At 38.4% G+C, this 24,871-nt stretch overlaps 1 protein-coding gene across 4 annotated transcripts in view; it reads left to right on the top strand.

Annotated features, from left to right (window-relative positions):
• Positions 1 to 24,871, top strand: part of UVSSA (UV stimulated scaffold protein A) — a 110,184-nt gene that overhangs the window by 70,547 nt on the left and 14,766 nt on the right. For 3 of the 4 annotated variants that reach the window (XM_074229965.1, XM_074229962.1, XM_074229964.1), the window contains exons 9-12: positions 752 to 962; positions 2,818 to 2,973; positions 18,669 to 18,852; positions 20,490 to 20,601. In XM_074229965.1, the coding sequence (XP_074086066.1) occupies positions 752 to 962; positions 2,818 to 2,973; positions 18,669 to 18,852; positions 20,490 to 20,601 (663 nt within the window). The remainder of the gene's footprint in view (positions 1 to 751; positions 963 to 2,817; positions 2,974 to 18,668; positions 18,853 to 20,489; positions 20,602 to 24,871) is intronic. The other variant, XM_074229963.1, reaches the window with a different exon arrangement.

Here is a 24,871-nt window from a genome sequence, read left to right as displayed (position 1 = left end):
TTTTTGATATTTTTATTAAAACTTGGGAGATGAAGCATAGTGTTTGGTGAAAGTAATTCTGCTTTATTCCTCTTTATTATAGTTTAAATCAAGGCATTGCTTGCTGATTTACTTTTGTTGACTAGTTAATTTCGTTTGATTTTATCAGTTTTTCATGGTCTAAATATTTAAATTCTTAACTAAAATCATTGTTACCATTTCTTTTTCAGTCTGCCTCTGGATTGGACTAATGTAACAACTATGGATGTTGCTTTAATGAGTAATCTAAAAGTTAGTCTTGGGGTAGTGGGTCACTTGGGTAATTCTTTTTTGTCTTAACTTGGCTGTTCAGTTGGAAGTAATCAGTTTTCCTTTTCAGAATTGAGTGTTTGGGAATTGTATATTTAGTTAGAGATCCCAAGGCCCTAGAGAGAGGATGACTCAAAAAAGAGTGGATTTAGAATGCTAGTCACTTTGCTCTTTCCTTTTTCAAGAAGAGTTGAAAATAAAGGGAATTTGTGTTATTCTAAAGGTTATTTAAACTGAGGGACAATATGATTTAGCAGATGGAGAGTGAGCCTCCCAGATTTGAAGGACATCCCTGTAAGACTTTGACCAGGACTTAACCTCACTTATTTCTCTGTCCCTACAGTGGCAGCATGGCAGTCCTTTTCCATTGCTGATCAAATAGAGAATCCAGAGAATTTCGATGACAAACTGTGAAATACCTTGACCTGTATAAATGCCACTAACAGTCACTTCTTTGTTCCAGGGCTAGAGCCCCTGTCACATCCATCAGCCCAGAGTAAAGGAGGGGGAATGAAGTCAGGAGGTCTCAGCTCAGCTACTAAGTCAAGACCCAGTGAAGAAGAATTGGATCCAACCTGTGCTGCAGCTACTCTGAGGGTGCTCCGGGACAGGCTTCCCAGCTTCTCTCCTCTGTCCAGCAGGTCTCTTTGCAGACTTTGTATTCCTCCAGAAAGGTTGTGCCCATGGATCTTGCTGCACAAACTAATCCTTAAATCTCTCAAATTATCTTTCAGGCACTATGCTCTTTGGAATCTAGATTTTACTGACCAATCTGGCTTATTCTTGAGTTAAACCTTCATGAATGGTTTACATTTTATGAGATGAGAAGATTGAGTGGGTAGGCTGGTGAGGATCACTCCTCTATTTGGTTATCTGAAGGACTTTCTGGTGGAAGAGAATAGATTTGTTCTAGAGGGCAGAACTGGGGAGAGTGAGAGGCTGTTAGAGGAAATACAGCTTTTAGCCCAATATAAATAATTATAATAATAAGCAGAGTTATCTAAGGTTAGAATAGACTCGAATCCAATTCCAGAGGAACAAAGTAACCATGCTCTATGAAGTGGAGTGCCTTAAGTGGTAGTGAGCTCCCCATCACTTGAAGTCTTCAGAGAGTAAATGACTAATTATTAGAAATGTTATAGAAGAGATTCGTCAGTTGGACATGAGATTAAATTAGATAATTTCTAAGGGCCATTCCAACCTTCAAAGTCTATGAATATATTATTCATATCTTTACAGGGTCTCAGAATGATTTTGTAATTGTAAAAATGACCTCCAAGCCCTGGTAGGAGGGGTAGAAGTTGAGGGGGAAAGGATGTGAAAGCCAAAGCAGACCATTTTTAAAGAATATTATTTTCTATGGCAAGGATTTCCCAGGACTGCTTTGGCTATTTAGTAGGTTTTAAAAGATTAAAAATGGGCATTTTGTTTTTAAGAACATTTTGCTTTGTTTATTGATGTTAAATAATACTGCATTTTCACAATTGGTCAAATATTTGTAAAGAGTATATAAAGAGCATCTTCAAAAAATCTTTTAAAAGTTATATGTTTGGGGCAGCTAGGTGGCACAGTGGATCAACCACTGGGCCTGGAGTCTAGAGGACCTGAATTCAAATTAGACTTTAGACATTTAATAATTATTTAACTGTTGACCTTGGGCACTTAATCCTATTGCTTTGGATAAAACCAAAAAAAAAGTTATCTGTTTAAGGAATCATTACAATTCTTCTTTCTCCACATTGTCTTTGTAAAAGAATACCACTAGATTTAGAGTCAGACTTGTGGGATCTTGGGCAAGTTCCTTCTTTCTCTGGGCCTCAAATATCCTCACCTATTAAATGAAGTGTCTTCAAGCTCTACATTCTATGAGTTTGGGTTAGCCCTTTTGGATCAGTGGAAGAAAAAATCCATAGTTACTGTTCTGTCTGAGGCTCTTCCAAACTGAGATCTGAGACTGATACCCTAGTTGAACCTCACTTGAAAAGGGACACCCAACCTCAAAGTGAGTTTTTACCAGATGCTTTATGTCACACCCAAGAGCTTCTCAACTGAAATTAGGAAAAATTCCCTGTCTGTATACCTAAGCAGTCAAAAACAGGAGAAATGTCCATTAATAAGATCTCACATTTCTGACTTTTTCTAAAGCAGATGGCATCAAAAGAATTAGCATCCCCATTTTACAGTAGAAAAGACTGTGGTTTCCCACAAAGTTAGGAAATGTCAGCTAAGAAATAAGGTTTTTTTCAGACTCCAACCAAGTCTATTGCAAATCTCAGGAAGCTAACATGGCTTCTTTCAGGATGTCAGAGTCATGGTGACATTGTTACTATCTTTCATAATTGACTTTTAAAAATTATTTATTTATTTACTTAAGGCAATGGGGTTAAGTGACTTGCCCAAGTTCACACAGCTAGGCAATTATTGTCTGAGGTCGAATTTGAACTCAGGTCCTCCTGACTCCAGGACCAGTGCTCTATCCACTATGCCACCCAGCTGCCACTCATCATTGACTTTTTCTGTGATTTCTAGTATATCGGGAAGTGCTCCAGCAGTTTCTATGGGAGAGACTGATGACAGCAAGAAAAGGAAGCTAGCAGAAGAACGAGTAAAAGCACCTGTGATACCATTTGGAATGGATCTTTACTACTGGGGGGAGGAGCAGCCAACAGCTGGGAAGATCCTTAAGTGAGTACATGTGTCTGGGGGGGTCCCAGAAGAGGAGTCTTCTATGCCATCTTGCTACCAGCCTACCCTTTTTCTTTCCTTTTGCTGTTTAACTTTTGTTACTTGTTTCTATAATAGAATTTATAGTGTTTTAAAAGAAAATTTTTTATTAATCTTTTGTTTTGACCTCACCAAATGTATTCATCCCTCCTCTTTTCCTCTCAGAGAGCTATCCTTTATAACAAAGAATTGAGAAAAAGCAGTTTAGCAAAACTAAACCATGCATTTAAAAAGTCTGACATTATCTGTTGTGTTTCATACTTCTAGTCCTCTACCTCTGCAAAGAAGAGAAGGAGGTGCCTTCTCTTATCTCTTGTTTGAGGTCAAACTTAGTCATGATAATGTCACAATATTACATTTGAGTTGTTTGGTTGTTGATCTTTCCAAGAGTACTATGACTGTTTGTGTGTGTGTGTGTGTGTGTGTGTGTGTGTGTGTGGTGCTAGTAGTTTTTCTGTTAATTCCAAGATACGTACAGTAAAGAAACTTTTAGTTTCATTCCAAATTGTTTTCCAGACCAGCTGGACCAAACTACAACTTCACTCCAATCTCAGTGGATAAGTATTCCTGTCTTCCCATAGCTCTTTCAACATTTATCATTATGTCTCTTGTCATTTATTTAATCTAATGTGTGATGTGAAACTGTTGAGATTTTAAAATTTTGATTCATCATTAGTATTCACTTATTTTTACTGTTAGTGACTTGGAGCTTTTTTTTTAATATTGCAATAGCTTGAATTTCCTCTTTTGAGAACTTCCTTTTGATGTCCTTTGACCAGTTATTTATTAGGGAAAGTTCTGTTTCTTACATATTTGTAATAGTTCCCTACATATCATAGACTAGACCTTTGTCAAAGATATTTACTATGATATTTTTTCCTTAAATTGCTTTTTTTCCTACTCTTGCTGCATTGATTTTGATCATGTAAACACTTTTCAATATTCTATATTTAGAATTTTCCATTTTGTCTTCTATGATTTCCTCTATTCATTTAATTAAGAATTTGCTCCTCTATCCATAGGTAGATAAGGTACCTCCTTCTAGTCTCTTCTAATTTTTTTATGATGAGTCCTTTTTTATTCAGGGCATGTATCCATTTGAACTTTGTTTTTCAATATATTGTTTTATTTTATTTAGTTTTTCCTAGGCAATGGAGTTAAGTGACTTGTCCAAGGTCACGCAGCTTAACTATCTGATACAGATTTGAACTCAGGTCCTCCTAATTCCAGGGCCAGTGCTCTATCTACTGCACTACCTAGCTGTCCCTTGTTCAATATATTGTACTTAATGTTTGTCTAAACCTATTTTCTGCCAAATTGCTTTTCAGTTTTTGTCAAATAGGAAGCCATTGCCTCAGGGGTTTGCTATAAAGTTTTTCCTGATTTCTAAACTCTCCTTGCACCACCACTCTCCTCCACTGGTATTATTGACCTTGTTCTTCAGACCTTGTATATAACTTTAGTTTCTATTCCCCTAAAGCATACACACACACATACATCTATACCCACTCAAATGCATGTATGTGCATTTAAACATATATGTATGTCTATATGTAAGTGTAGGATGATAGTTCTAGAACTGGAAGGGATATTAGAGGCTAGATAATCCAATCTTTTTTTACAGAGAAGAAAACTGAGACCCAGGGAGTCTTTAAGTGACTTGTCCAAGGTAACAGAGATTATGTCAGAGATGGGGTTTGAATCCAGGTTCTTTTACTCTAGCACGAGAAGTCTATAGAGACCTTTGTCTGTACATTTGTGTCTTAGGATAGGGACTAGACCTATGGGGTTTTTTAGCTCCCAGGGAAGGAAACTCATTCCACTAATTCAGATCAGCAACTTTTCTGTAATTTAGAATGTGGCAGGGTTGCCTAGAGCAAGAAGTTGAGTTACTTGCCCAGGGTCACACACCCAGGATGTATCACAGATGGCACTTTCTAATTTTGAGGATGTCTCTCTGGCTTATGACTTTTTCCTCCCTCTACTTTTGTATTTTATCTACTTATTCAGTGCTTGGTCTGACTGTTTTTCTGCTCTTAATTTCATTGTCTTTCAGACTGTGCTCTAAAAGTGTGACTTAGTTTGGAATCTGATGTGTATCATTCCTCTTCTCTCCTCTGAGTCTCTGTTCTTTACCCTGTCTGCTCCTTGATCTTCTACATTTGCAATAGGATTATGGGGCAGTGGTAGTAGAAATGATGAGAAGGAATAGAGGAGAGGAAGTGAAAAAATTCAGTAATAAAATAGCAATATATTTTTATCTTGAAAGTGGTCATCATTGTCCATTTTACACATGAAAATCTATTCTCTGTTCTCTGGCAATTTCATATCATTGGATATGACTCAGGAAAAAGCTAATGGAGATAGTTTTATAAGCAATAGGGTATGTAATGCCCTGAGCATGACATGTTCTCTACTTAGTTCTATGGCTCCTCCAGTGTTGAGATGAGTCACTTTCCTGCTCTGGGCCACCATTTCCTCAAATTGAAGCTAGAAGACATCATTTCTTTGGACCCTTCCAGCTCTGAAGCACTGGCATTTTATGCTCTGTGATTCTTTTGCACTTGGAAAATTACTTCTTAATCAATTTTCCAGAAGTTTATTGAAATTTAGACATTAGGAGGAGCATATTTTCTGTTGTTATTGAGGCTTAAGAAATCATAATATTGGCTCCCAGAAACCATTTGTGTTGGCCTTCTGGTCAGGCCCAGTGTTACTCTCTAGGTTTATTCTGACAACCAAAGAGTGATTGTTTCCAGCCAGAAAACCTGAACCTGAGATAAATCTCTTCTCAATGTGGTAGTTGTTTAAGTGAAGTTGTGTTTCTACACTGTTCCCAGTGGGCAAAATCATTATACAACCAATTAACACGTACATTCTTCTGCATTGTTACCTGACAGGTATTAAGAACTCTTTGCCTTTAAAGAATCAGTCCCCCTCTGACTGGGTCAGGGAAAGATTTGGGGTAGTTATGAAACAGGCTCCAATAGCTGGAAAAAATGGAATTTGTGGTTGGAAGTGGTACTGCTGGTGATCATGATTTTGTATTGCCAAAGGCTCAGGATTTGAAATCCATGGACTCATGGCTTTTTCGCTCACTAATTGTGACCTTGAACAGGTCATTGATCCTCAGAGCCCTCATCTTTAGAAGCAATAGTCTAGACTAGATGGAGTCAGAGGTCTTTTCTGGCTCTGATTTTCTCTGATTCTGTGTTTTATATGAATTTCTAAGTGCTCTGTAACGATGACCCTAGTTAGGTAGGGGCTCGAGGAGCTGCCTGATGACCCACTTATGACATCTCCTTTTCCAAATGGAGACTCTGGGTTCCTTTCTATCCAGTTCTCTTTGGGGAACAGCAGTAGTTATACCACCATTTCTTCAAGAGCTGCTGACAAAGGGTAGCTGTCCACCTTTCTCCAGGACCTGATCACACCAGTCTCAGAAGAAGCTGAGTTCTTACAATATTCTGAAAGAAATACTCTATATCTAGAGCCCAATCAGCACGGTGATACCCTGAAGAGAGCTTCAGAAACAATAATTGGATAATTAACTATGAACATTGTTCAGAGTTAACCATGAAATTAATTTTAAAGCCTCTTTCCCCCACCCCCCCTTGCTTTCTTCCTTGAAGGCTATTTTGGTATAGCCTAGAATTGGGAATTTGAGTTTTGCCTCTAATTGGTTATGGGACCTTAGGCAAATGATTTCTTCCCTTGGCCTCAATCTCCTCATCTAAAATCAACAGAGTAGGTCATCTCTAAGTAAGTCCCTCACCATCACTAGTGTCTTGGTGCCTTATTCTAGCTCCTATTCTTCCTTCCATCTCTATTTTGACTGCCTCTTTTCTTTGAGGAAACTGTAGGGTAAATATTTCCATGTCTCTGCAGGAGGCTTGGAGTGAGCAAAAAGTAGCCTGATTTCTACAGCAAGTTTTTGCTTCCTTTTAGCCAGAGAATGCCAAATCACCCCATAGTTGTCATTTGAAACTTCAAAGTGGAAGATGATGAACAGTCACCTTTGACATCCCCCAGCCTTCAGGGTAGACCATCCTTCTCTATCATCTTTGCAGAAAATCAACCCTTTTCTTAAACATCTCCTAAAAGGGACTGACCCTTCAGTTTCCTTCAGGAACTAACTGATCCTTCAACCTGGCAGTCTTCACTGCAATGTGACAATCTCAGTGTCCCCCAGATCCCCTTGGCTGCCTCTCTGTTTTGGACTACTCATCTATACAATGGGAAGGGATAAACTCTATGTTTGCAGCTCCCACATATTTCTGGTTCACATAGCACAGTCTTCCTAATGCCCTAGTGAGGAGGGGGCAGTTAGCTCCCTTATTCCTGACTTCTCCATCAGCTACCAGATTTCTCTGTATGACTCCTCTCACGTCTCTCCTCTTTACCCATACGGCCACTGCCTCAGTCTGGACTATCGATTGGACTTTTGATTAGACTCCCTGCCTCCCATCTCCCACTCCAATCCATCCTTCATAGTTGCCCAAGCAGTCTTCCTAAAGAATAGGTCTAACCATGATGATCCCTGCTACCCTGGTGTCAAATATGAACTCCTTTGTTTGACCTGTCCATGACCTGTCCTAACATTTTAGCACATTGCTCCCCTCTACTGCTCCTTGAGGCCAGCTGGTGCTGGCTCTCTTGCTCCACCCTCGCACTCATCTCACATCTCCAGGTTTTTTACTCTGGCTATGCCGCATGCCTGGAAGGCTTATTACTTTTGTCTGTTTTTTCTTAACCTCTGCCTTCCTTAAGACTCAGCTAAGACCTCTCCTGCAGGAGGCCTGGTCCAGCCTCTGCAGATATGGGGTCTTCTGCCTCTTCTTGATTAGATGTGTGCTGACATCTGCCCATATTCTCTTCTTTGTGAGAATGCACACTCTTTGAAGGCAGGGACTGGTTTTGTTTTTTCTGTATCCTCAGTGTTTTAAGTAATACCTAATACCTAGTACAGGCTTGATAAATGCTTGGTAATTGAGAGTTTGCAGATGAAGATACTAAGGCTCAAGTTAGTGACAGGTTAGGACTTGAACCCAGTTCTTCTGGCTCAAAGTTTAGTTGTTCTTCCACTGTAACATTCTCCTAGTGCCATTGTCACTGAGATCTGGTTGTACTAACAGGGTCTACACTGAGCCAAATAACTGTAGAAATTTTGAGCCAGGCACATAACCTGGCTTTTGTTCAGTTCTGTTTTCATTTTTCTAATAACCAGAATGATTTCCAAAGTGTTTATAAGGTACAGGGTCTAAACCAAGGCAATATTGTCTAATGTTATACTGTTATTTAATTTGGTCCATAAATCAGACATAGAGCAGAGACATATCCATAGTGATTAAAATGAAGGGGTTTTGCTTAGGGGTTAAGGGAAGATGATCTGAGAGAGACTTTATTGGTGTTCTTTTTAAAATGTGTGTGTGTGGGGGGGTAGAATTTTCTGACCTGACTGTACCAATTACATATTGCATGATCCTCTTTGTGAAATTTCTACTGTGTGTACAATTCACCAAAGGTTCTTCAGAGGCACCCCTTATCACAAGATAATGAACCTACTAATGACTGTGCTGTGGTGGCCACTCTGCTAATGTTAAAATGCCTGGAACAGAAGCAGCCATTTCAAAGCAGCATTGATATATAGAGTGGTACTAAACCCTTTTACTGTTGTTGTAGGATTTGTTTATATAAAACTATGTGGAAGCTCGTGTAGGTCATTAGTAGAGCAGTCAGCCTACAGGTAGAGAGAGAGAGAGACACACACACACACACACACACACACACACACACACACACACATACCCTTGATGGCACAAAGTGTTCTTTGTGGTTTACATCTGGGTAGTGTGTGTGTGTGTGTGTGTGTGTGTGTGTGTGTGTGTGTGTGTGTGTGTGTGTGTTTATGTGTGTGTGTAATTTTCCTGCCTGACCATATCTCAAACTACTTTCCTACAAGGACTTTCTGTTCTAACCCAATCACATTGCTGTCTATCTCATGTTTTCATCTACCCTTTCCTCACTCATACTTAGAATGGACTCCTCTTCCCCCAGTTTCTCCTTCAGTATCCCCTCCTTCCCCTAATGTCCTGTCTCTATTTATGTTCCTCTGTTCCTTCAGGCTCCCACTCAGATACCATCTCCACACCCCTCTCCTACCCATGGGGAAGGCCCATCCTTTGGTTGCTCGAATCCCTTTACTTAGATTTTGGAGTGGATTTTGCTGCCTTGTCAGTCAGTCGTGTCTGCTCATTCCTTCCCTTTAGACTCCAAGGAGAGCCTGGTTATGTTCATTTCTACGGGCCTATTTCAAGGTCCAGAGCTTCATACATAGCATACACTTCTGAAGTATTTTGTGAATGAATGATATTGATATTTTTATGAATATAAATCTGTAGGACAGGAGATTTTTTTGTCTGAAGATTCACATATGTATATTTCTTGTACATGGGAATTTATTTTGTCACCTCAACACAGTTGATGATTGATCGTGTTCACCCCCTCCCTCTCCCCTTCCCCCTCAGCTGAACACAAAGCAGCATCTGCCTGTACAACAGACAGTAAGGGACAAGGTCTGATGGGAATATATATGTGTGAAGTGTCTTTAAGAACAAAAGCATTCTGAGGCTGAAAAGGTCACCACTTATCTTCTAAGTATAAAGTTATGTACACACAAACACACAAATGCACATGCACACGTACACAGACACACACACACACACACACACACACACATATCTAGGAATACTGTGTAATGTTTCTGCCTCTCTTGGCACTAGTCCCAAGGTGTAGTGATTACCTCCATATGTATATGTGTGTGTGTGTGTGTATTATACACATACATAGATATCCATATATACACACATATAGATATACATGTATACATAGATATCAGTGTAAACAGATATACAAGTATCTGTATGATTTGGTGCATAGTATACTGAACTTGGAGGCCAGAAAACTTGGGTTTACATTTTACCTTGGAAATTTAATAGCTGTATGACCCTAGATAAGTCCGTTAACCTCTGGAGAACATTGGATTTTATGACCTCTAAGATCCTTTTCCAACTTTAAATCTATGATCCTATGATCTGGATGTGAATTTATAAATGAAACAAATACTCCAGATTCTAGATTTTTTACTTTTTTTTAGCTAATTAGTGGCTAGAGTTCTGGACCTATAGTCAGAAAAATTTGTTTTTGTGAATTTACAACTTGCCTTATTATACTAGCTCTGTGACCCTAGGTAAGTCACTTAACTCTGCCTCCTTTTCTCATCTGTAAAATAAGCTAGAAAAGGAAATGACAAATCACTCCAGTATCTTTGCCAAGAAAACCCAAATGGGGTCACAAAAGTTGGACATGACTGAAAATAGCTGAACCAATAAAAAATAATATAGTGAGTTCTAAAAGACCTATGATCTGAAAAATGTAGGGGTGGCTAGGTGGCACGGTGAATAGAGCACCGGCCTTGGAGTCAGGAGTGCCTGGGTTCAAATCCGACCTCAGACACTTAATAATTACCTAGCCATGTGGCCTTGGGCAAGACACTTAATCCCATTGCCTTGAAAAAAAATCTAAATAAAATAAAATAAAATTGCTATTAAAAAAAAAAGAAAAATGTGGAAATGTTAATGACCTTAGGGAGGAAGAATACATTAAAAAATAAATAAAAGGAGAAAAAGAACCTTGCTTGGACTATGTGACTTATAGCTTCTGGGAGAGGGCAGTAGCTCCTAGGTTCACATATACCTATCTTCCCGGTGGCATACTAGGACAATAGCTTCATTTTTATTAGGGCAGTTCTCTGAGCAGACTAGATATCTTTTACTTTTCCACTTCAAGACTAATTGTCCAGAGATGTGAGGGTCCATTATTTTTGTGACTAAAAACTTATTCAATATTTCAAAAATTGAGATTTGGGAAAATTCTGCTTTTAAAATAATCAGTAAAATGTTTAAGGTCTTGCTACCTGACCTTTACTCCCCACCCCGTCAATGATTTCCTAAAACTACATAATGACAATATTTGTACTCCAACTACAGCACCCCAGTCAGAAAGGGATTATCCTTTTCTTAAACAACCTCTACCACATGACTCAGCTAAAAGCAAGGATTTTTTTTCTTGTTTGAGACTTTTCATGCCTCTTTTTTTTTTTACTTGATATTTTATTTTACTTTTTTACTTTTCCAATTACATGCTATGGTAGTTTTTCAAGATTCATCCATTTGCAAATTTATAATTTATACATTTATCTACCACCCTCTTTTCCCTCCCCTCTCCCTTTAGATTGTGGTGAACAATCTAAAGTTGTTTATGTACTTTTGTGTTTTACATATTTACATATTAGTTATTTTGTGTAAGAGGAATTAGGACTAAGGGAAAAGGAAGACAACCATGAGACACAACCCTAGGATGGAAAAACATAAGAGAAGTTTTTAAAAAGTGAGCATAGTACACATTCAGATTCTGGGGTTTGTTCATTTTTTCTCCCTCTGGATGTTGATGGCATTGTCCATAGCAGGTCTCCCAGGCCTTAATCTCTGAACTGCTGAGAGGAGCTGTATCCATCATAGTTGATCAGCTGACGATGTTGTTAATTTGTACAATTTTTTCTTGGTTCTTCTCCCTTTGCTCAGCATCAGTTTATGCAGTTCTTTCTATGTTTTTCTGAAGTCCAACTGCTCAAGGTTATAGAATAATAGAGCTCCATAACATTCACATAACTTATTCAACCATTCTCCAATTGATGGGCATCCCCTCAATTTCCAATTCTTTTCCACTACAAAAAGAACTGCTATAAATATTTTTGAACATGTGAGAATTTTCCCATTTTTTTATGATTTCTTTTGGATATAGGTCTAATATTGATATTGCTGGATCAAAGGGTATGATCAGTTTTATTGCTCTTTGGGTATAGTTCCAGGCATGCCTCTGTTCTTACAAATACTGGAGAAAGGAGAAGTAGAATTCTTCAGATGCCTTTGTGGTGAGTCACAGCTCAAGAGAAGCATTGATCTTCCTTTAGAAATACTCACACCAGATCACCACCACCAGCATGTGCTTGTTCTACAGATACATGGGTCCATAGATCACCTTACACTGGTCTTGCAAGGCATATAGGTAATGTGATCACATCTTAAATTTCTAGAATGTTTTCTACCTTTTCAGATCCACTATGTGGTCAGATCACATATGGTCTCATGAACATCCTGTGAGGATTATCATTCCTGAGTATTACATGAAGGAAATGATTTAGAATCAAAGCTGGAAGGCATCTTAGAAATCATTCCAGGGGCGGCTAGGTGGCGCAGTGGATAAAGCACTGGCCTTGGAGTCAGGAGTACCTGGGTTCAAATCTGGCCTCAGACACTTAATAATTACCTACCTGTGTAGCCTTGGGCAAGCCACTTAACCCCATTTGCCTTGCAAAAAAAACAACATAAAAAAAAAGAAATCATTCCATGCAAACCCCTTCATTTTGCACATGGGGAAACTGAGACCCAGAGAATGGAAAGGAGTTCCTGAGATTCCATGGGAAGGAAGTAGTAGACTCACAGTACCACCGCTCCCCCCCAAACCCAGCGTCATGCACACATTTTCCATATGATGGAGTCCACACTTTCCTGAGATCTGGGTGAGAATGGGGGTGGAGGGGAGAGGGGGAATATAGGACTCCTTCCCCTAGGTTCAGTTTTTCTGCTACACCATGGTGCACCTAAGAAAGAAACTAATGCATCAAAGGGTAGAGAAACCTGTTCTGGGCCTGGAAAACCATTCTGATTCATGAAACTGAGAAGGTGTCCTCAAACAATATCCATTTAGCCCTTATATAAACCAGTATCCTCACTATACTGGGGCTATGAGGAAGCAGACTGAAGTGAATCAGATAGAGGAGACACACACACACACACACACACACACACACACACACACACACACCCCTCATATAAGTGCACATTTATAACTCCATACCCTCCATTTCCACCCTTCCCCACCCCCATTCACTCACTGAAAAGAAGCTCATGAGAAGATTTTTTTTTAAAAAAAGAAATTAGATGTGATGTGTACAATATTTTGGTCTTTTCTGATTGTTTCCTTAATTTCCATTTCATTTTCGTTTCTGTCAGTCTTTTCACATGGTGGAAGACCCAGAGTTAGAAACTATAGTAATTTCTATGGTTTTGTTATCTTCTACAACAGTTGATGACTAGTTCATTCTTCATGATCTTACCTTCTTTTTAAATGAAAATAACTGACAAAAATTAGACTGGAAGTTCATCAGTTCCCAGGTCCATTTGATTTAAAAAAATTCCAAATATTTAAAAGAATGTTCATATAGAAAATATGCAGTTATTTTCTGTGTAAACTATATTTTTGTATATATGGTATAGCAAACTTGGTACTTAAATGTTTTTTATTGCTATCTTTCTTTTTTTAATTGTCTTCATTTTCCAGTATATCCTTTTCCCTGTCCCTTCTAGGGAACCTTCTCACAGAACAATGAATAAAAGGGGAGGGGAACAGTTTAGCTAAACTAAAACAGACACCAAGCTCAATGTTATGTGTATCATATCTGGAGAACTTATGTTTCTCTTATTTCTCTGAAGTTGGGAAGGAGGTGCCATTTCTTATTTCTTCTTTGAGGTCTAGCCCAGTTTTTGTAATTTCATAGTATTTGACTTTGATTTTGTTGTTGTTCTTTCCATTTCCATTCAAAAAAATACATTGACATTTAGTTTTTACCTCACCTGTATTTCCCAATGTATATTTGCAGTATTTTACACTCATAGCTAACTAATGCCTCCTTTCCATCTCTTCTTTGGGGCCAAACTTGGTTATTACAATTTTTCTGAATTTAGTTTGCTTGTTTTGTTGTTATTATTTCCATTTATATTGTTGTAGTATTGTTATTGTGTATGTTATTTTCCTGATTCTGCTTACTTTGCTTTTCATCAGTTCATGTAAGTCTTCCCATGTTTATCTGTATCCTGTTTCCACATGGACTAAATGGGAGCTAACACTAGCACCTACCTCTGTGACCTATTGTGAGGATCAAATAAGATACCATATAAAGCACTGTGCAATGCTTAAAAGTCTATGTAAATGCCAACTATTATTATTATTTTGCCTATTCATAATTTCTTACAAAGCAGTCATATTCCATTATATTCATGTCACTTTGTGTTTAGGCATTCCCTAATTGATAAGTCTCTGATTTGTTTCTAGTCTTTTCTACTTTCAAAAAATGCTGCTATAAATATTTGGGTGTATATGAGACCTTTTTATTTAGCATTGAACTCCTTGGGATAGATGCCTAATGGTAAACTCTCTGGATGTAGACATTTTAGTCCTTTTCTCTGCATAATTCCAAATTACTTTCCAGAATGGTTGGACTAATTCATAATTCCACCAAGAATGCTTTCATGTTCTCATTTTTCCATAGTCCCTTCCATCTTTTGTCATTTTTGCCACTTTGAGGGGAATGAGGTAAAACTCTAGAATTCAAATATGATACTTTATAAGTAAACCATATTATTTATTAGATTTTTATCCTTAAAATTAGCTAAGTCTTATAAAATGTGATAAAAGTATTACATAAAATACTTAGAATAATAGGCTAGGTGTTCTCTATAGTTCTTTAGTTCTCTATATTTCTACTTTACCCCTTGTCACTTCAAAACTTCTTACACTCTTACATTTTGGGGGGCAAGGCAGTGGGGTTAGTGACTTGTCCAAGGTCACACAGCTAGGCAATTATTAAGTGTCTGAGGCCAAATTTGAACTCAGGTCCTCCTGACTCCAGGGCCAGTGCTCTATCCACTGAGCCACTTAGCTGCCCTACATTTCTAATAATAACAACCACATTAGTATGCCTTGCACCCCTTTTAGAGATTGTAAAACTCTAGAAAAACCAAGACTGTATTATGTAAACTTGATATTTACTCAGGCAATTATTTTTGCAGACTGTACCTTGGTTTGGTAGAAATTCCTAAACTCTGGATTCAGGAAATCTGGCTGTGAATCTCAACTCTGACAGTGACTGGTTATAAACCTTGGGCAAGTCAGGTTTTTTTTGAGCTTCCTCATCTGTAAAATGGGGATCATCTCACGTGGTCTACCTCAAAGGATGATCATAAGGAAATTGCCTTATAAACTTTGAGTTACTTTGAGAATTTAAAGCCCAGTGAACAGTGGGAATGTAAATGTCAGGTGAACCAAATTAATAATTGCAACTATGTCCTGGGAAGCATTCCTCATTCCTGAATCTTTTCTCACTCAATCATAGATCATCATATGTTACATAATAAAAACTCAGTTACATAGTATTCTGTGAACTTGCTGCCATATTGCTCTTAGAGCACCACAGTCAGGGTTCTGTAGGAGACCTTGTATGAGCCCCTGGAATTTAAGCTTGGAGAACTCAAGTTTGAATGTCAACTCTGCTGCTTAGATACTGGCATGACACTGAGCAAGTCAGTTTACCTAGAAGAGTCTTGGTCTGCCCGTCTGTAAAATGAGGTCATTCGACTAGGGTCTCAAATTCTTACGGTCCTATGAAAAGTCTAATCCATGAAGTGTTGGACCAGAAGATTGGATCCTGTCTCTGTATAAGTTAAACATTTATACTATAATGTATATTATGTCATTATTATATAATAATCTCCAGCCTACAGAGACACCAGTCCAACCAAAAATTAATTTTAGTAACAGGATACATGCTTGGGACTACAGAATACTGACCAAGTCTTTGACTTAGCCTAGAAGAGAATCATGTTGTGGTCCCCTAGCTAGCACTGGAAACTGAAGGAGGTCTCCTTAGGATTCACTCTTCTCCCTTGGTTTGTAATACTCTGGAGATTCATGGTTCCTTTGATTTCTGCCCTTTCTGCCCATAATGTCAAAAGAACTAGTGGAGAGAAAGAAAGCAAAATGGAAAGTCAGAAAACCCTGGTTTTCATCATGACTGATAGTTGCTGTATAAACTTGGGCACCTCAGTTTGCTACTTTTGGCCCAAGATTATCCATTCATCAAATGAAGGGATTAAACTAAATCCCTAAACTCCCTTTTAGCTGTGAGTGGTCCAGATCTAGAGCTATAGCTGGCTTTCTGCAGTGGGAAGGGTAGTCTATCCAGCACAGAATGTGGTGTCATCCTATTTCTAGCTTCAGATTAACCAGGATTTGATTAATCAATACCATTCTAGAAAACTCACTGTGTTCTTTCCCAGGTTCCAAGTGCTAGGATGATTAAATCAGTGTATAAGTTAACTCAGCCATATTACTGGGACGAAGTGTAAAGCCTTGTGCTGATGAACATTAGCACTTTGGTTTCCTTTCTTGAGCCTGAATCCTCCTTGAGGAACTATGGAGCAAAAGAATCTAAGAACTGAGAGGGGACCTTTATGCTCATCAGGACTGGTAAGGACCTTAGAAGATGAAACATGAGGTCTAGAGGGGATCACTAGAAGTGGGGAACCTTAGAACTTGGAACATGCAAGCTAGCTGTAGCTTAGAGATCATCTAGTCTGGATCTCTCATTGGCTGTAAGAGGGACCTGGGATCTCCCTGAAGGAGAATAGGCTGTGTTGAAGGTCACACACACAGTGAATTAGTGGTAGAACTGGGAGGCCGTGGCCTCCCAGACCTGTGTTTGTTCCATTGCACTCTTTTGCCTTGGGGACCCATGTCCTTACTGCTCTTTTCTTTGACCTATTTGAGCTAGCAGAGTCTTGGATCTCCTTTGGTCCCTTACACTGCACCAGAGGAGATTTACCTTGGGGTTAACTCAAAAAATGCCTGGTGTATAGTCCATGTGTGGGATCCAGTCTAGGAAGAGAATCAGGGCAATGGAGAAGACTGTGCAAGTTGCTGCCTGTCACATTCCAGTTTGCTTTTTATCTGATAGCATTTTTGAAGTCATAATAGTAATAGCAATATTCATAATGACAGTTTGTATTTCCAGAGAACTTGTTTGTGTACTAAGTTCATCAGTAAGAAATCTAATATTCTATTCTTTAATCTACCTCTAATTCATTGTCTGACCCAGGACAAATTACTTGTCCTCTTTGAGCCTCAGTTCCCTCCATGTAGCATTCAATTTCAGTTGTTTTGTTGTTGTTCTTCCCATTTACATTATTTTGTCATTATGCATATTATTTTCCTGCTTCTGTTTACTTTGCTTTTCTGTATTTATCATATTCATCATTTCTTTCAGCACAGTAATATTCTATTATATTCATGCACCACAGCTTGTATAGCTGTTCTCTAATCAATGACATCTACTTTGTTTCCAATTCTTTGCTTCTACAAAAAAAAAATTGCTGCTCTACATATTTTGGTGCACAATTGGCAGACTTTTCTCTTTATTGTGGCATTCTTGGTTATGCTTAGCAGTGGAATCTTTGGATCAAAGGGTATGGATGTTTTAGGCTGTTTCTTTGTATAAATTCCAAAATGCTTTCTAGAATGATTGGACAAATTCATAACTTGCCACAACATTGGTTATTTCCATCTTTTATCAAACTTTACTAATTTAGGGATTGCAAAGTGAAGCCTCAGTGTTGCTTTTATTTGCATTTCTCCTACTAGTAATTTGGAGCATCTTTCACATGGTCATTTATAATTTGTAATTTTTCTTTTGAGAAGTGTATCTTCATATCTTTAAGTCCTTTATTGGGAATGGCTTTAGGTCTTATTTCTTTTAATTGCCTATATATCTTTGCTTTTAGACTCATCAAAGATTTTTTTTTAACAGTTGGGTTTTTTACCTTCTTTCTTTTTTTTTTAATAGGTTTTTTTTTTGCAAGGCAAATGGGGTTAAGTGGCTTGCCCAAGGCCACACAGCTAGGTAATTATTAAGTGTCTGAGACCAGATTTGAACCCAGGTACTCCTGACTCCAAGGCCGGTGCTTTATCCACTATGCCACCTAGCTGCCCCATCTTATTTCTTACTTCTATTAATTTGTGAAAAACCTTTTCAGTTTCATGTAATCAAACTTTCTTTGGTTAAGAATTTACCCCCTCTCCATAACTTAGCTATAAAAGATACCTGATTTGATCCTCTCCCAATTTAAAACAAAACAAAACAGTGTATATATAATCCTCTCTTTTTTTACTCTCTGCCACCCAGTTAAAAGTGATTTTTTTTTTCCTTCAAATTTTCCCAGAGTACTTTGTTTGGATTTCTGCTTTGCCCTTAACATATTCTATCTCATATTTGTATGGGATATTTATTTGAATAGGTTTCATATTCCCCTTAGTAGACTATAAACTTCTTGAGAGGAGGAACTGTCATTTTCCAGCTTCGTGTTCTTAGTACCTAGACAGTATTTTGTACTTTGGGGGGCCTGATAAATATTCCCTGAATGATTAGTTTACAAACAGAAGACTCACATGTACCCTTGGAGAATTTGGGACTCTGGAGTAATTTGAGAAAAAGTACATTTTGGGGGCAGCTAGGTGGTGCGGTGGACAGAGCACCAGCCTTGGAGTCAGGAGGACCTGGGTTCAAATCTTACCTCAGACACTTAATAATTACCTAGCCGTGTGGCCTTGGGAAAGCCAATTAACCTCAATGCCTTGGAAAATCTAAAAAAAAAAGAAAAAGTATATATTTATGTGTAGCAATATCTTCCTTGTTGATTTCCTAGATTTGGTTCCCAGCATCGATTCTGGAAGCCAAATGAGACAGATGAGGAAGTAGAAAGTACGGAAATTGCTGAGATGTTGAAGAGCCGCTACATCACCTTTGCTGGCAAGTTTGAGCCTGTGAAGCACAAGTGTGGGGCCCCTATGCCCAATGGGAGCCTCTGTGAGAGGCAGGATCGGCTGAAGGTGTGTGTGGGGGGGGCAGGAGGGCCTGGCTTTTAGCTTTTTCCAGGGGGAAAGGAGACCTAGGAAGGAGTATGAAAGAGGATTGGGATGTGGTAAGATAAAAAGGGAAAGAAGGAAAGAAAGAAAAGCGAGTTACTGAAGGACCTGTTTTTTTTTAAAGATTTTATTTATTTTGAGTTTTGCAGTTTTTTCCCCTAATCTTGCACCCCCCCCACAGAACGCAATTTGCCAATCTTTACATTGTTTCCATGGTATACATTGAGCCAAATTGAATGTGTTGAGAGAGAAATCATATCCTTAAGGAAGAAACAAAGTAAAAGAGATACCAAGATCAGACAATAAGATATCAGGTTTTTTCCTAAATTAAAAGTTAATAGTCCTTGGTCTTTGTTCAAACTCCACAGTTCATCATCTCTTCAGGGTATAGACCCAGTAGTGGTATTGCTGGATCAAAGCGTATCCATATTTTTGTTGCCCTTTGGGCATAAGGACCTTTTTTTTTAGTGGAAAAAAAAACCCAGAAAGAAAGCCATACAGCTTTAAAAGCTACAAGTAGATCCGTAGTATATACTTAAAAAGAAAAGCAAGCTGATCATAATAGAGACCTTTATTTCTCATGTCCAATCATTATTTTGTCCTTTGCATATGCTATGCTGTTAAATAATTTCAAAATAAAAATATTAAAGATATACAGAGATAGCATCATCTAGGAAACAAAAAATGAATTAATTATTCTAATTATGGTTTTTTTTGGTGAAAGCTCAGAGTTGATTTTATATAAAGACACAAAATTCCAATTCTTAGTTATCCATCCTCATCTTCCTCTATCATCATCATTATGAGATCAACACCACTTGGGTCTTCCCCTTCTCTTTTTCTCCCTTATCTGTCCCAGGCTGTCCTTCATGATAATCTTAAAAGGATATGAATGTAAGGGGAAGGTAAGAACCCAAAACTTTCCCTGAAGGCTACACCCACTTAGGAACTACTTTTTTAGGGATAGAAAGAATTTGACTAATGTTGAAAAAAACAAAAGAGAACTCATGAAGCAATGGAAATCTGTCCAGCATAAAAAAAGATATTTGCCCCAAGCATCCTCTCTGCAGTGTCTGGGAACCAAGCCAACATAAATCACATTATTTGAATGATATTGTCCTTCTTGTCTTGTTCTGAGAGGTAAAAATGAATTAAATTTTTTAAATGTTGGGGAAGAGGACTGCTTTTAATTAGCTTGAAAGAAACCTTATGTGTGATAGGTGAGAACAGAATTAGGGAAAGATGATGTTGAGGAAAAAGCGCAGATTTGGAGTTGGAAGACATGGATTCAAATTCTTATTCTTCTACTTAGTAATTATGTGCCATTTTGGCAAGTCCCTTACCCTCTTTGGTCCTCAGTTTCCTTTGCTGTAAAATGGAGATGAGAGGAGGAAATTTAGGTACTCTATATGGTCCTTTCCAACTATAAATTTTGTAATCTTGTAATCTGGGTCATACTCTTCCAAATAAACTTGAATTTTTACTTTCAGAATCCAAAAAGGAGGATTTTGATGTAGGAAAAGTTCCTTCTGAACTTTATGATTCTTACTCACCTGGGTCCTTTTTCCTTCTTTACCCAAATCCTTATGTTTTCTTACTAGTGCCCATTCCATGGGAAAATCATTCCCCGGGATGAATGTGGAAATCCTATCAACCCAGAAGACAGAGCCAGAGAGGAAAAGAAGAAATTTGAGAAGCAGGCACAGCACCCAGGTGAGTAAGAGGTAGAGTAAAAGTAATTGAAATGGACTTCATGGAGAGACATAGTAAACCCATTTCCATTAAACTTGATAAAAAGCGAACAACTGACACTTACAGACAAACCCTGTTGTCCTCTCCATTAATACCTTCTAATGATGACCCTTCCTCCCTTCCCTCTTCTTCCTATATTTCCTGGTGCTGTTACCATAAGTCTTGTGGTTTTAGAAGCAGAAAAAGGAAAGAAATTGGGAAAAGCAGGTTCAACTTAGGGGAATGATACTGAGAGAAAATTCCCAGGCAGGCTTTGGAATTGCTTCCAGATAACTGACGTCTGTTTGAAATTCCACTAATCATAGATTTATTTGAGTTAACCACACAGTCTCATTTAAAAATTTAGGTGTTTATAGAAATGTCAAATGACAGTCATTCATTTACTCTTAGCATAAATTTTATCCTTAAACTTTCCTTTTTTTCTAAGCACCTAAAAGATCCTCTAAAATTTGATTGTGTTTGGAAAGGAGGGGACACTGAGAGGTGACAGCTGGTAAATGTAGAATTAGCCTACAGGTAAAGTTCAAAGATAACTTTTGTTGATTTCAGAATTTTGTCTAGCACGCTATACTCTTCTCCCTCTTCCCTCCTAAGAGGACCTTGTCTTCTGCCCTCCTGCTGCCACATAAAGTCTTGTAGTTCTATTTTAATGCAATTCTAAGCCTATTAGGTTTTAGCAGTTGGTTTTCCTGAGTTGATCTGGACCAAAGCATCATCATTTGGTGGCCAGCTCTCTAAGGATAAACTCCTCCCTGTGTACTGGGCTCTTCCTGGATGATGGATGCATGTTCCATTACCAGCTCATGCTTGGAGGCTTTCCAGTTTGGGTAGCACTTGACAAAGCTTATGTTTTTCTGACCCAATCTTTGAGAACCCATAGTAATTTTAATTTCCATGTCACAGTGAGTATTTGGAGGAAGACTTAAGTGATTGGCTTTTTGGACTGGGCTAGTTCCAGAGGACAGAATTAGGTACAGGAGGGCAGAAGTTGTAGGGAGGTAGATTTCGACTTGATATAAGGAAAAACTTCCTAGCACTGTGGCTGTCCTAAAAGGAAATACGTAGCTCTGGAAATCAGATATGTAGAAGAGAGAAGTACTTGGTGCCTCAGAGAACCCTTTTATCTCTTTGATTCTGCACTTCTCTGTTCTAACTACTTCAACAGGTATGGGTTGGGCTAGGTAGCCTCTGAGGTTCTGTGATTTTACACCCCTTTCTAGCATTGGAAAAATGACTCCTGTGTCACTGACTTAGAAATAAGTTTTTGGAACTCAGTGTCTCCATCAGTTTGAGATAGACTAGTACATGCTTTCATGGGAAGTATTAGAATTGATTATGTGACATTTCCATGTAAAGAAGAAACATGATTGATTTAATTATGAAACATGTGAATCTTTCCATTTGGCTTTTATTTTCATAGTGCAATTGAACACGAAACATGAGCATGATCTCCACTTTCCTTGAAGACTGAATCACTTTCATTTGCTTTTGCTTATTCAAGTTTGCACTGGTTCTCTCTCTCTCTCTCTCTCTCTCTCTCTTTTCCTCTCTTTCTCCTTCAGAACCCATCTTCTGACACTTAATTGAATTATGGACATTCTCAAAGGCTACTCTAGTACAGTCAACTTCCAGTACCTCCTGTCAAGCAAAATAGGCTTTGAGCATAGCCCCAGTGATGAACTGTTGTCCAAGGACCGGACAAGCTAAGTGTAGGGAGTCTTACTTGTCACCAGATGGTTGGTCACAGGGTGATGTATTTTTTAGCCACTTCATGAATTCATGAAGACCATCTCTCTCCCAGAGAAATTATGATCTGCATTGAGAAGCCCACCAGTGAGGATTCACAGATCCTTAAAGGATTAAAGGTTTTAGGTTTGGTTTTTTTTTTTTTTTTTTGATGAAGCAGTTGAGGCAAGAGAAGTTAATTGACTTAGCCATAGTACTTACTTAGAAACTAACCTCATTTCTTCCAGTAATACACATTATCTCTTAGCCCGCCTGTGTCAAATAGAGTTCCACCCATTCTGAAGTGATTTTTAAACCAGTGATTGGTTCAGCCATTAACCATCCTGGAGACAGGTTTTCAGAGGATGAACAATAACAATAATGAGCCATTGTGAAATGTTGACTAATTCCCAGCAAATGAAGTTCTAAATCCTTTGTGTAGCTCAAAGGGGAGATAGTCCCATGGCTGCTTACTGAGACCATTCAGAGAAGAATGTGTAGTTAGGGGAGAGAGACTTCTTGCATTTGGCAAGGGTACAGAGGTAATAAAATGATAGTTTTCAGAAATCTAATGGATATATTTCAACTTCACATCACAAACCATGGAACTGGCAGGGGTCCTTAGGACAAAGAACAGAGGATTAGAGCTGGAAGGGATCCAGGGATCACTTTGGTTCAAAGACTGGGGTCATTTTATAGATGAAGAAACTGGACTTCCCTGAATAGAATCAGCAGAGGCTTTGACTCTCCCCTTCTTGTGACTGTTTTCTAGCCGATAAATATTGAGCTTAAATTACATTAAATTGGTTTAGATTCTTTTGAAAATGTAACTAAATATTTGTTATATCTTTTTCTTCCCCAAAGGGTAGAGGAAATAAAAGCTAGAGAAAATAGATTTTTGTTAATCGAAAAAATTAAATTTTACAAAAAGAGAGAAAATGAGCTAAGTTGATTCACTCCTGAGTGTGATAAAATTCACATATTAAGTAGGCATTTTAAAACCAGAATATTGAGCTCTTGCCTTATTTTAAATGTAGACTTCTGTGCATGAGTTGCTTTGTACAGCCTCATCATGTGACATAATCTTGCTGTTGGGTACCTTTGAACTTGTGAATTTTCATTCCTCCCCCATCAGCATCAGAAACCATTAAAGGGAGATAATGTGTTATCGTTGAGTCATTTTAGTTGTGGCCTACTCTTTTTGGAGTTTTCTTGCCAACGATACTACAGTGGTTGGCCATTCCCTTCTCCAGCTCATTTTACAGATGAGGAACCTGAGGCAAAGAGGGTGAGGTGACTTGTCCAAGGTCACACAGCTAGTAAATGTCTGAGCTGAATTTGAACTAGGGAAGTTGAGTTAAACCTGTATTACCTAGGTGCCTGGTGCAAAAAACATGAATTTGAGAGTCAGGGACCTAGGTTTGACTCCCACCTTTGCTGTTTATAGCCAGTGAGACCCTTTTCTGAACCTCAGTTTCCTTGTCTGGAAAATGAAGTCTTTGTACAAGATGAATTCTAAATCATGAGTCTACTTATTAAGGTTTCTATGGGAGTTCAAGTACTTGGCCATATGCTCTAGGTAGCCAACTAATGTCACAGGTTGATGAGATTCAGAGATAGAAGTGACCTTTGAGGTCATCTAGATGAGGAGACTGAGGGCCAAGCAGGCATCAGAGATCATCCAGAGATAGAATTTGAACCCCAGACTTTAGACTCCAAATCTGTTCTTTTCCTTGTCATCACTTTGGGTAACTCTGGATGTTAAGTCACACCATTTTGTGTGCTTCGGTTTCCTTAACTGTACAATGGGGATAGTCACAGAATTTGCCTCACAGGGATATCAGGGGAGTAAAATGAAACAATCTTCATATAAAGAACTTAGACCAGTGCTCAGTACCTTAGGTACAACAGAAATGTGTATTCCCTTTGCAACCTATCTGTAGTTAGTTCAGTGTTAATGCTTCTAAGTTCATAAGATGTTATTTTCCCTATTTGTCTATCCTGTGTGTAATAACAATTTAATCTTTATTTTATTGGAAGAATTTTTCCAAAGGAAAAATTAGACATTTGGAGCATGAGCCCAGCACTGCTTCCTTTGCTCTGGGCTCCTTTGGAAGAGAAATTACATTTTCAACCTCAGGTGATATAATGGAGTGGGAAAAGCAATAATGAATACCCTGGAAGAATAATAGAGTTCATGAGAGCATCAGGCCCAGGTTTTTGAGCAACAGTGCCACTCTCTGCTCCTTATTTGTCATAATTAGTGACTACTCCATGTGGATGGGAATTCGTGGTCTAAAATATGAGATTTTAACTAAGTGCCCAGACAGTGGTATATGAAGCCCCAAGCCTGAAACAATGCCCCATGAGGGATTATGCTGACCCTACTAATCTACCACGTTCATCCTTCTCCAATAGTGCGCACGGGGCAGCAAATTAAGTGCCTATTTTTTGTGTCAACCCTGAAGAGTATCTGGTTTTTCAGCCCTTAGTGACTTGTTAACAA

Source organism: Macrotis lagotis, chromosome 3 (genome assembly GCF_037893015.1).
Source record: "Macrotis lagotis isolate mMagLag1 chromosome 3, bilby.v1.9.chrom.fasta, whole genome shotgun sequence".
NCBI classification, from domain to species: domain Eukaryota; kingdom Metazoa; phylum Chordata; class Mammalia; order Peramelemorphia; family Peramelidae; genus Macrotis; species Macrotis lagotis.
Note: the sequence above shows the minus strand (reverse complement) of the source record. Positions and strands in the feature narration are given on the sequence as shown.